This window comes from Micromys minutus (assembly GCF_963924665.1).
Source record: "Micromys minutus genome assembly, chromosome: 21".
NCBI classification, from domain to species: Eukaryota; Metazoa; Chordata; class Mammalia; order Rodentia; family Muridae; genus Micromys; species Micromys minutus.
This window is the reverse complement of record NC_137956.1, coordinates 37534544-37547840: the sequence shown is the minus strand read 5'-3', so window position 1 is coordinate 37547840 and position 13297 is coordinate 37534544. Positions and strand designations below refer to the sequence as shown.

Below are 13297 nucleotides of genomic sequence, written 5' to 3'. Positions count from 1 at the left end.
GGCCAGACTTTGGCTATAGGTGTCTGACCTTATGTCTGTTGAGGGATATTCAGTAATATTTATACGTGTGTGTGTGTGTGTGTGTGTGTGTGTGTGTGTGTGTGTGTTTCCCCCAACCTGATGTCAGTAGCATCTTCAATTTTGAGAACTAAAAATGCTCTAGTTATGCCAGATTGTTCCCTGGAGGTATGAGAGTAGAGTAATTACCCCATGAGCATCACTGGCCTAAAGAATAAAGGTTCAGAGCTTCTGTTTCCCATGGAGTTGTCCAATGGGGCAGCAGAGAGCTGTGTTTCAGTATTGCAAACTCAGTTTGGAAGTAGGCTGGGATCCTCGCTGAGAACACTTAACACCAGGCAGCTAACCTGGGCTTCCTGTAACAGTAGTAAGTCAGCTCCCTGCCTGGGAACTCATTGATTTCTCCTTTACTCCACCTGACAGCTGGTGTTTCTCTCCTCTCACTTAAGTTGCTTCATAACTGAAGGTGAATGTTTCTTCCACTTGTGATGTTTTGTCTTTTTGTTCTTAATGAATGAATGGCACTGCTTCAAGTATTTTTGTTTGTTTGTTGTTTTTTTGTTTTGTTTTGTTTTTGAGATAGGATCTGACTATGTAGCTATGGTTGGTTATTGTTGTTGAAGAAGGGGTTTCTCTAAATAGACCAGGCTGGCCTTGAATACAGAGATCTGCCTGCCTCTACTTCCAGGTGCTGGCATTAAAGGTATGACCCACCACCGCCAGGATGTATTTTATAGTATTGTGTTACATGTGAGAGTTACTCAAGTAACTTCACAGTGCTGATGTCTAGAACATAGACCAAAGACCATGGCATTTAAAAAACACACATATGTAGGGTTGGAACAATGATTGAGTGGCTAGAGCTCATACTGCTCTGGAGAGGGTCAGAATTCAGATCCTACTATTCATGTCAAGCAGATTACAAACAGGTAGAGCTCCAGCTCCGAGGGAATCTGACATGTTACCTCTGCAGGCACTTACACTCAGACACAAACATACATACAATTTCGTTTTTTAGAAAAAGTTTTTTTTTTGAAAAACCAAACATTTGCCCAGTGACTTTGCTGAGTTTCTCTGCCCTCATCTATCTATTTTTGTTTGGTTTTTTTCTTCCTAGGGCTAGATGGTAGCACCCCTGCCTTTGAGAGGGAGCGGCTCATTAATCAGTTCAATGATCCCAGCAACCTCACCACCTGGCTGTTCCTTCTTTCCACAAGGTGAGTTCATGTAATGTGCCATCTGGGCAGGTACCACAAAGGCTTATTATCTAAATCTGAGATGAGATCTGTTCAGCTTTGGTTTTTTTGTTTTGTTTTGTTTTGTTTAGTTTTTTTTTTTTTTTTTTTGAGGTCAGAAAGGGAACCCCAGGAGAAGTTGTTATGAAGGTAGTCACCACAGTGTTATAAAGTTCTTTGAGACCTTCATTAGTAATTGTCATAATTAGATATTCTCTCAGGAACATTCTAGGGCAAGGAATTAGGTAATGTGATCGATGTAAATAAGAATGCTTTAAAAAGAAAGTGCCCAGTTTTAGCAATCAGGAGGCAGGAGGATTTTGAGTTTAAGGCCTGCCTGAGCTCTGTCTGTAAGTCCTGCCTCAAAACAAACAAAATAAAAACAACAAACCAAAACGAAAAATAAATTTAAATATAAGAGGTTGATGTTTTCTGACTTATGACAAGTACCTGGAAGGATCTGAGGCTTTCTACCTCAACAGTGTAAAGGTTATTTTTTCCTTTGTTTCAAATAGGTTCTGATGTAGCCCATGATGGTGGTTATCTCCTCCTGATCTTCTTGCCCCTACCACCCATATATTGGGATCATAGGCTTGTGCTACCACTCCTAGTATATATGAGTCTTTCGTCCCTCTTAGGTGTTAAAGTAAAAATACTGCACACAGTTTATTACAGACATTTCCATTCATTAAGGAATAGCACTCTGGAGCATCTTTACCTTTTACAGAGAGATGAAGAACTATAGATACTGTCAAATTGGACATCAAAATCACACTTCTTAATGCCAGAGGAGCAAACAGTATTTATCAGGACATCAAAATTCTTGAGTCTGTTGTGCTTAAGACAAGGAGTGGTACTGGGGTAGGAGTCACAGAGGGCAAAGCTTATGAGAAAACCATCTTTAAGACTAAGGGATGCATGGTTGTTGGCTTATGTTTTCAAGGGCCGGATGCTTGGGTGTGAATCTGATTGGTGCCAATCGAGTGGTGGTATTTGATGCTTCCTGGAACCCTTGCCATGATGCCCAGGCAGTATGTCGGGTATACCGTTATGGCCAGAAAAAGCCCTGTCACATCTATCGACTTGTGGCTGATTATACTCTTGAAAAGAAGATCTATGACCGGCAGATTTCCAAGCAGGGCATGTCAGGTGGGCCATTTTCCAAGTTAGTCCAGGTATACTTCCTAGCCTTTGTCCTATAAGGGTATAAGGGGAGGAGCAGGGCATGGGAGCACAGATAGGCTTTGAGTTACAGAATGCCAGAAGCTCCCCTCCCATATCATTCTAATTCAAGTCATTAAGGAGGTGGACCTCAAATTGTGGAATGTAGACTTAATAATAGGAGCTAGTAGTTTTCTATGATGTTACTGTTTTCCATGGTCTTTTGTCTGTCTTTTGACTTTTATATGTGGAAGATTTCTTTATTGTCAGTTAAGCCACTTTTTCTACTGACCTTTGCAATTGTATTTTCAGGCTTTTTCATGAGTGCTGACTTTGTTCTTACGTCTTGCCTTCTAGATCGAGTAGTGGATGATCTAAATCCAATGCTGAACTTCACCCGGAAGGAAGTGGAAAACCTGCTGCATTTTGTTGAGAAGGAGCCAGCTCCCCAAACATCTTTGGATATAAAGGGAATCAAGGAGTCAGTCTTGCAACTTGCCTGCCTGAAGTATCCTCACCTCATCACCAAGGTATGCATCTCATATATGTGAAGTCCTTAGTGTGACAGACTCAGTCAGTGAAGGCTTGTTTAGTAAACCTGCTTCCTTCTGAAGTGGCATTTAATACACACAACTGGGACAGAAGTGATTCTTTTGCTAATCCCAGCACCTCCAGTCATTGGGAGTGTTGAGTTTAGCCGGCCATATACAATAATGACCATTGTGGATCTTCCTAACAGGAGGGACAAAGTTCTGAATGCAATTTAATTCTCTGAACTCTATTCCTTTGGTAGAAAGAGAGAGAGAGTGCGTGCGTGCGTACGTGTGTGTGTGTGTGTGTGTGTGTGTGTGTGTGCGTGTGCACATATGAATGCATATGAGTGTCAGGTACCTATGGAGCCCAGATGTGTCAACTGCCCAACATGGGTGCTGAAAACTTAACTTGGGTCCTCTTCAAGAGTGATCTGTGCTCTTAACTCTTAACCAGAGCCATCTTTCCAGCCCCTTTTTAATTTTTGAAGAATGTGTGTATGTGTTTATATGTGTGTGAATTCGTATATCCACCATGGCATTGATGTAGAAGTCAGAGAACAACTTTGCAAAGTTAGTTGATTCTCTCCTTCCTGTATGTGCATTCTGGGAACTGAATTCAGGTCTCCAAGATATATCTCACCAGCCCACGAACTACAGTGTTGACAGAACATGCTTGTTTGCCCATAAGCAAGCTATTTGCCACAGTTAGAGAAAACTAACCTCTTCTCTCTTCTTGGTTTTAAAATAAGGCTCACTGTACGTCAGTTGTATTTGCACAAACACTGGTAATTAAACTCAAATCCCCTGTGTCTCCAGGAGCCTTTTGAGCACGAGTCATTGCTCCTCAACCGAAAAGATCACAAGCTGACCAAAGCTGAGAAGAAAGCAGCAAAGAAAAGCTACGAGGAGGACAAACGCACATCAGTACCGTATACCCGCCCATCGTATGCGCAGTATTATCCTGCCAGCGACCAGAGCCTGACCAGCATCCCTGCCTTCAGTCAGAGGAACTGGTGAGTTGCTGAAGGAAGAGTCTGGCTGCTCTGCACCAAACTCCTATCATTCAGTTTCTATTTCAGCCAAAGAGAGAATCTATAGCCTGTTCCTTGGCTGCTGTAGAAAGAAGGCCCTGCTCTAGGGTCAGGTGTCAGGGCAGTTCAGCTGCCCTAGTGCTCTGAATGGCTGGAGAAATGAGCTGCTGATTTTGCCTCTCAGAAGAGCCTTCTGGGAGAATGGTATAAGCTGGTCTTCTTATGGGCCAGCTTTGAGTCACATGGGAATGTGTACACAAAAAGGGTGTCTTTCTCAGAAAGCTTACTGACAGGTAGGTTGGTGAGGTGTTCAGTGGATAGAGTACTTTGTATGCAAGTCTAAGGACTTGAGTACAATTCTTGTAATAAATCTATGTGTAAGCAGGAGGAGAAAACTAACTCTATATAGAGTTGTCCTCTACCCTCCACACACATGCCTTGGCAAGTATGTATCCACATAAACACATCAAGTACACACATGTACAATAATAATTATTTTTCATTCACTATTTATTAAATACTATGTGTAAAGCATTCACGCATAACCTGGCAGAGTGCTTTTAAGTACAAAGAATCAATGAAGCTGTTCTAAATCAAGTATAGGAACACTCTTGAGAAAGTGTACTGGATGGTCAAAATGTGTTGAGGGAGGAAATACTAACAAATATAATAAAATTTTAAAAGCCCAGGCAAAGGTAGAAATCTGCAATTAAAAGAGCAAATGTGGCAGCACACACCAGTAATCCCAGCATTCAAGATATAGAGGCAGGAAGAGAATTAAGGTTATCTTTGGTGAGCTTGAGGCCAGCCAGGAATACCTAAGTGGTGGTGAGGGGAGGAACACACACAAACACACACACACACACACACACACACACACACACACACACACAGGGTGGATGGGGGGAACGGACAGACATATATGCAGGTAGAGGGATAGATAGGTAGGTGGGTGCCAATATCCTGGTCTTGAATCAGGAGTAAGTTTATTGCAGACCATCATCTAGTTGGAAAGAAGGTGAACCAGGAAGGGTGCACCATTGACCATGGGAAAGATTTTGTTAGCAGGAGATACAGAGCCAGTTTTCTTCCTGGCTGTGGTACTATGTCATTGAGAAGTCTGGCTTTGCGCAAAGGCTTTGACTATTGCTGCTTTTGTGTGGTGGTTATAACTAGAGGGACCAGGATGGAAATGGACCCAAACAGGAGCCAGAAGGAGCATCAAGGAGTAATTTTAAAAAGAGATGGATAAATGTATAATTTACTGAGGTTTGAGGTATGTGTGTAAGAGAATCAGAGTGAGTAGTTGGGCTAGATGTCCCTGATGGTCACCTGGACATGTGACATCACATAGGTGAGTCAGGGTAAAATTTCCCCTTCAGATTTCAACTTAAATGGTATCAAGAACTTGCCCTTCCTTTTACATTTTTGTGTTATCGTATCTTCCTTTTAGATCTAGTTCCTGATGTAGATGGTCCAGGTTCCAGAGAAGCAGATGTTCTATCATCTCTGAGAGGCATTGCTCCACTTAACATCTGACTGCTTCTCTGCTCTTCAGTCATGCCTCTAGTCTCCTTTAGAACTGACTGTCTTCTGCATGTCTTCCAATGCTTTCTCAATGATAGCCAAAGAGACAGGGCATGACAGTCTCCAGTAGGTCAGTAGATACTCTGTCCAAATGTAAATGTGCTTGTCTTTTTCTTGTAGGCAGCCAACACTGAAGGGTGATGAAAAGCCTGTGGCCAGCGTTCGTCCTGTACAGTCTACCCCCATTCCCATGATGCCCCGGCATGTCCCGCTCAGTGGCAGTGTAAGCTCTGCCTCCAGCACAAATCCATCCATGAACTTTCCCATCAACTACTTGCAGCGGGCAGGAGTCCTTGTGCAGAAAGTGGTTACCACAACAGGTTCGGAATTCTTGCTTTCTCTTCTGGGGATGTTGTCTCTACCTACCTACCTACCTACTTACCTCCCTACCTCCCTATCCCACTTACCTATCTACTTACCTACCTCCCTACCTGCCCACCTCCCTACGTACTTACCTATTTACCTACCTACCTCCCTACCTACTTACCTACCCACCTCCCTACCTACTTACCTAACTACCTACCCACCTCCCTACCTACTTACCTAACTACCTACCCACCTCCCTACCTACTTACCTACCTACTTACCTACCCACCTCCCTACCTACTTACCTAACTACCTACCCACCTCCCTACCTACTTACCTAACTACCTACCCACCTCCCTACCTACTTACCTACCTACTTACCTACCCACCTCCCTACCTACTTACCTATTTACCTACCTACCTACCTCCCTACCTACTTACCTATTTACCTACCTACCTACCTCCCTACCTACTTACCTACCCACCTCCCTACCTACTTACCTATTTACCTACCTACCTCTTTTTTTTTTCTTAAGATTTATGTGTATGAGTGTTCTGCTTGCATGCATGAAAGTATAACAAATGTGTACCTGGTTCCTTAGAAGAATATATGCTGGATCCTCTGGAACTGAGGTTACAAGTGGTTTTAAGCTGCTGGGTTGGTGTTCGGAACCCAAATCTGGGTCCTCTGCAATAACAGCAGGTGCCCTTAACCATTTATTTTGTATGCATGTATGTGCCAGTCCTCATGTGTGCCCTGGGGATAAACTCAGGTTGTCAGGTTTGACAGTAAAAACACCTTCATTCACTAAGACACCTCACTGGCCCAGTGTTGTCTTTTGTAACTTGATTTTGTTTGTTCAGTAAGTGATCATTAACCACCTTTTGTGGACACCTTCTCATATTTGGGACTAGTGATAAAAATGAGATTCCCTGATCTTAAAGAATTTACATCCTAGTGAAATCTCTTTCTCTCTGTCTCGCACATGGTGGGGACAGGGTTTCTATGTATAGTCCTGGCTGTCCTGGAACTTGCTCTGTAGACCAGGCTGGCCTTCTTCCTGATCTCAAGATCTGCCTTCTTCCTGAGCGCTAGGATTAGAGCCATGTGCCACTGCCTGGTGAAATATTTTAATCTATAGCTTGGGTTTTTGTTGTATTGTTTTAGAATAGTTGTGATTGGAAATCTATGAATACTACAGGGATTCTGGAAATGTTACTGGAGTATGGGTATGAACTTCAAAGGTTTTCAGAGATGTGAATGTGCCGAGCTCTGCCTAAGTGTTTGCAGAGTGTAATGTGTCAGCGGGGCATAAAAGAGCCAGCCTACAGAGTTAGGAGACCTGAACTCATTTGCTTTTTCTGTGTGTGTCAATTGTTGTAAATTGAGCATGGTAGGCCAGGGAGCAATGGGGGAAGGTGGGCATTTCAGCTAAGCCCTGAAGTTAGTTCTGAGTCTCAGTGACTGGGGAGGAAAACATTTTAAGATTTTTACCTTTCATTTTCCTGTTTAGAAGTATCCCTGCCATATACATTTTAATGAAAACATCTTAATTGATTTTTCTGAGAATGAAAGCAATATATGACATTTATTAAAGATTTTGAAATAACTAAACAAAACCCCTGATAATCTTATTTCTAACTGAATCTAAAAACTACTTTTGTATTTTTAGGAGTTGTGGGGCAGTGCCAGCAAGGAAGATCATACCACTTTTGTTTCCTAAAATGATGTGAAACAAATTTATGCAAATAGTTCGGAGTAGAAAAAAATAGAAACAACTGTTGGGACTGATTTTTATAAAGTAGAAATTCTATGAATATTTTGATTAAAGCAAACAAAATTGGTGAGGAAGATGGTCTGATTTGTAAGCAGCTTTGTTGTTCATGATGTTTTTTGATGAAACATTTGTGAAGGTTTCTGCTTGTTTGTTTCACTCTCTCTGATTCTAGCTCTAAAGAAAGGCTTTGGGATAGTCAGGACCTGGGGTGGATATGAGACTTAAGTTTCCTTCTTTTCTTCAGTTAAGCTCTGTGCCATCTAAAAAAATCGTCTGTTTTTCACTAGATATTGTTATTCCTGGACTCAACAGCTCCACAGATGTTCAGGCAAGAATCAATGCTGGTGAGAGCATCCACATCATCCGGGGGACAAAAGGTGAGAACCTAGAGAAGGGCGTTTGAGAATGATAAGCTATGAATCAGAGTAGATACTTAGGGTTTAAGTTAGAGAGGGTGTAGGTAAGAATTAGCTCACAAGAGCTTTGCATTTCTGAGATGACATTGAACTTAGAGAAAATTGGAGGTCTCATGTTTCTGTATGTTTTGCTTTTATGGGAAACCTTGGGATGGCTATGCCTAAAGAGACCAAAACTGAGAAGAGTTGTGGAGTAGGTTGCAAGCCATTGTGTCATTTATACACAATTTCCTCGAGAGGGTAGTGGTCCCCAGCTTGGAAATGTATCCTGTATATGAATTAGTGCAGATGGGTTGCACAAGAGAATTTTTAGTGTGGTACTTTTTAAAAGCCCAATATGATGCCAGGTGTAATGGTACATGCCTGTAGTCCCAGCCCTTGGGTGGCAGAGGCAGGTGGATTTCTGTGTGTTCAAGGCCAGCTTGATCTGTGTACTGAGTTCCAGGACAGCCAGAGCCACACAGTGAGACCCCGTCTCAAAACAAAACAAACAAATAAACAAACAGAAAACAGTAAATAAGTAAATAGCCCAGTATCTTTCTGGTGTCTGTACAGAGGAAGATGAGATCATTAAAATGAAAAATGTAGGTTAAATAGTGTCAGGGTACCAACAGCTGGGCTTGTTTCCATGGTAGGCTTTTTGGGGCTGAGGTGGTTGTTTTGCTTTCTTGTTTTTGTTTTTGCACCACTACATCCAACCTCATAATAGTCTGTAACTAGGTTCCATTGCTGAATGAGGCTGCTCGAGGCTATATGTTTAGGAAGATTTTTTTTGCCCTAGTCTGCATCAGATCCAAGCACCCTTAGGCTTAGAAGAAAAGTAGCACAGTCACATGGAGCCACAGATGACTTGCCTCAGCCTTACCTGATTCTCCTTAGTGTGGAACCCAGCCTTTTACTGTGCTCTCTCCAGAGCAGGGATCTGCCAACTCTGACATGTGTCACATCTAGCCTGCTTCTAGTACTGTACCTGAAAGCTAGAGCGTATTTTATGTTTTTAATTAGTGGAAAAGAAAATAATATCAAGGGGGAAATTCAGAATAATATTTTGTGATACGAAAATTATATGAAATACACATTTTCTTTTTCAAGATAAGTTTATTTGAAGTTCAGTGATAATGCAGGTGAGGCCAGTGAGCTGACTGAGCCAGTAAGATGACCCACCTGAGACTCATCTCTGGGTCCAACATGACAGGAGCAGCAAAATGACTTCTACAAGTTCTTACACACACAATCAATAAATGGAATAAAAAGATTTCATTTTTTTTAAATGTCCTTTACATGTGTGGGTATTTTGTGTGAATATGTCTGTCTGTATACCATAATGTACCTTGTGCTAGAAGAGGGCACCAGATCTCCTGGAAGGAACTGGTAGATAACTGGTACAGCCTTGAATTCTCCCAGTGGAGCAACAGAGGGTGCTGAAGCAGTAGGGGTCCATTTTCCAGACCAGGAAAAGGATCCAGGCCCAGAGTGCCTGAGAGCTTAGCACTTACTCTTAACAGACCCTCCTTATTCCCTTTGTTGCTTTGGTACTTTCTGGAGTACCTGCATTCTTAGAGGTTAAGCTCCACAAGACAGGTCCTTTAATGTTTTAAGTATTTAAGTATTAAAACTGTCTGGCATGTGGTAGGTTAGCAAATGATGTTTATGGATAGATGGTGAGTCACTATAGATTCAGACTTCAGTTATCCTCTCCTTGTTGTAGGAGGTTTGTGGGGTGGGGTAATTTTACAGGTTTTACCAGCCCATGGTACCTGAAGTTTCTCAGGGGTAGCTGTATTCCATGCAGGCTCCTGACCATCTTTCTCATTTTCTCCTAGGAACATACATCCGGACCAGTGATGGACGAATCTTTGCTGTTCGAGCGACTGGCAAACCAAAGGCCCCTGAAGATGGTCGGATGGCTGCCTCAGGTGTAGTGGCCTATAACTTTTTATTAATCTACACACCATTTGTGTGGCTTATTTATAACTAATGTACTTTTTTCATGAATAACATACATAAGGTTTGGGCTGGAGAGATGGCTCAGTAGTTAAGAGTTTTGACTCCTCTTCCTAAAGGTCCTGAGTTCAAATCCCAGCAACCATGTGATGGTTCACAATCATCTGTAATGAGATCGGATGCCCTCTTTTGGTGTGTCTGAAGATAGCTACAGTGTACTTACATCTAATAAATAAATAAATCTTAAAAAACATACATAAGGTTTATAATTTAGAAGATGAAAAGGGAATAAGGTGGTGAAACATAAGTTTTCTGTCCTTCCTGTCAGCTATTGGTCCTCCCTGGAGGTCCTCCTTCTCCCAGTCAGCTACTGGTTCTCCTTGGAGGTTTTCTTCTTTTTTTGTTGTTGGAAAGATATTCTAAATACATGGTCCAGGGTTGTGTGTGTACATACAAATAAGACTGTATGCATTTTAAATAGATGTAGATTTTTCTCTGTCTTTTAAAAATAAACACTATACTACACCTTATTCCTTTTCACTCCCCAGTGATTGCTCATTTCTTATGCTTTGTGCTTCAGGGAAAGTTTACTATTGGTTTACATTTAGATTATTCGGATTGGCATGTGGGAGTGTGAACATACTACTAGAAGTAGGAATTTTGAGCTGGGTGGTGTTGGTGCACATTTTTAATCCCAGCACTTGGCAGGCAGAGGCAAGTGGATCACTGTGAGTTCATATAGCCAGCCTGAGAAATCCTACCTTGAGATACAAAACAAAATAAAACAAAAAAACAAGCAAACAGAAAATCAGCAGGATTTCTGGTCATGGGTATATTCATGGAAGATGAAAAATGTTAAGGACTCCTGCCAAGTTTTCCTCAATAGAAGTGGTTTTTATGTATCATCCCACCACTGAGATAGGAGAGGTAGACTGTCCCTAGATTTGATGTTCTAGCCTTCACTTGTGGGTTAGAATAAGAGAACTATTGAATATCTACATTCCCTGCACCTAGGCCAAAGATTTTTAATTTTCCATTATTCTTCTGTCTTTTCCTGCCTTTCTTTTATGTGAACCAGTTGTAAATAGAAGATACCATGCTATTTTATCCATAAATACTTAATATCTATCTTTTAAGAGTGAGGAGATTGACCTCCTAGCTACAACTTCATTATCATACTAAAAGAAAAAATAATTAATCTATAATGTTATATAATGTCCAAATTTTATTCAGATTTCTTAGTTTTCCATATTATCTATAATAGCTAGATTTTGTTTTTTCTTAATTTGCTTAGGCTGAATTTTAGCTTTATTTGTATATTTTTATCCCTAGATAAAAATCTGACTAGATAGCTTTATAAAAACTTTCCATCTGGGCATGGTGGTGCACACTGTTAATCCAGTGTTCAGGAAGCAGGCAGACTTGTGAGTTTGAGGCCATTCTGGGCTGTATAGTGAGTTCCAGGACAGTCAGCTATGTACCTGACCTCAGAAAGATAAGAATTTCCCATTATTCCATATCCATTATTTCCTAGGATTCACTTTGTAGAATTGTACCATGTCCTTTCATGAGTAGGCTTATGTGTTAGTTTTGTTGTTGCTGTGACAAAAGACATGAGGAGAGGAAATGTAAGGGAAGAAAGGTTGATTTTAGGGATAGTTTACGGGGATGTTCAAGTTCATCGGGAGGTCACAGCAGCAATTTGAGGCAGCTGGTCACCTTATGTCCACAGTCAGAAAACAGTAAGTAAATGTAAGCGTTCAGCTTACTTTCTCCTTTTTATTCTGTCTCATGCCTTATCTCATGGAAGGATGCTGCCCACAGTTAAAATGGGTCCTTCCACCTCAGTTAACTTATTATACAAGTTCCATCACAGGAATGACCAGAGATTTGTTTCCTAGGTTATTCTTGATTCTGGTTAAGTTGACAGTCAGAATAAACCCTTACAACTTGTTTCTGGAATCAAAAGATTTCTGTCTTTGAGAGTGGGGAAGTTGACTGGATTTAAATATCACACTACAAGTTCTACTCAACAGGATTGTTTTTCCCTCAATGCTTCTTTTCCCTTTCCATTCTGGTTTCAGTTACCTGTATTTTATCTGCAGGTTCCCAGGGGCCTTCTCTTGCGTCCACGAGCAATGGCAGACACAGTGCCTCATCACCCAAAGCCCCTGACCCCGAGGGCCTGGCCAGGCCCGTCTCTCCTGACAGCCCAGAAATCATCAGTGAGCTCCAGCAGTATGCAGATGTGGCCGCTGCTCGGGAATCCTATCAGAACTCCCCAAGCATCAGTGCTGCCCTGCCTGGCGCCCCTGCCCAACTTATGGACAATAGCACCATTCCTGGGACAGCTCTTGGAACTGAGCCATGCCTTGGGGGTCATTGCCTCAATAGTTCCCTCTTGGTGACTGGCCAGCCCAGTGGTGGCAGGCACCCAGTGCTGGACTTAAGGGGCCATAAGCGAAAGTTGGCCACTCCATCTGTCAGCCAGGAATCAGTCCGTCGACGGTCCAGAAAGGGCCATCTGCCAGCCCCCGTGCAGCCCTATGAACACGGGTATCCAGTCTCTGGCGGGTTTGCAATGCCACCTGTCTCCTTAAATCATAACCTCACCACCCCCTTCACCTCCCAGGCTGGGGAGAATTCCCTGTTTATGGGCAGTAACCCCTCCTACTACCAGCTGTCCAATTTGCTGGCAGATGCCCGCCTGGTGTTTCCAGTGACTACTGACCCTCTGGTGCCAGCAGGCCCTGTCAGTTCCTCTTCCACGGCTACCTCAGTCACTGCCAGCAACCCCTCCTTCATGCTCAACCCCTCTGTGCCAGGGATACTACCCAGCTATTCACTCCCATTCTCACAGCCACTCCTGTCCGAGCCTAGGATGTTTGCACCTTTCCCTTCCCCTGTCTTGCCCAGCAACCTTTCGAGGGGCATGTCTGTCTACCCAGGCTATATGTCCCCACATGCAGGCTACCCAGCTGGTGGCCTCCTCCGGTCCCAGGTGCCTCCATTTGACTCGCATGAGGTTGCCGAGGTGGGGTTCAGTTCCAATGATGATGAGGATAAAGACGACGATGTGATAGAGGTCACTGGGAAGTAGCTAGGAAGCCCCTTCCCACCTCATTTGGGGTCCCTAGAGAAGTTTGCCCACCAAACTGGAAGGCAATGAACCTGGTCTTTCTGAAAATAGGGTACTTGGCAGGAGAGAAAAGAAGACAAAGGAGAGTGGTTGGCCATAATGGTAGGCTCTATTGCTGTTCATTAGAATAAGAAAAAAGAAAAAGAAAA

General features: G+C 42.6%; 1 protein-coding gene across 1 annotated transcript in view; it reads left to right on the top strand.

Annotated features, from left to right (window-relative positions):
* The window catches only part of RAD54L2 (RAD54 like 2), an 88746-nt gene extending 75449 nt beyond the window's left edge, over positions 1-13297 (top strand). The window contains exons 15-22 of the mRNA XM_080934461.1: positions 1136-1235; positions 2197-2402; positions 2772-2944; positions 3764-3960; positions 5686-5885; positions 7937-8026; positions 9889-9981; positions 12115-13297. Coding sequence (XP_080790587.1) covers positions 1136-1235; positions 2197-2402; positions 2772-2944; positions 3764-3960; positions 5686-5885; positions 7937-8026; positions 9889-9981; positions 12115-13109 — 2054 coding nt within the window. The 3' untranslated portion in view covers positions 13110-13297. The remainder of the gene's footprint in view (positions 1-1135; positions 1236-2196; positions 2403-2771; positions 2945-3763; positions 3961-5685; positions 5886-7936; positions 8027-9888; positions 9982-12114) is intronic.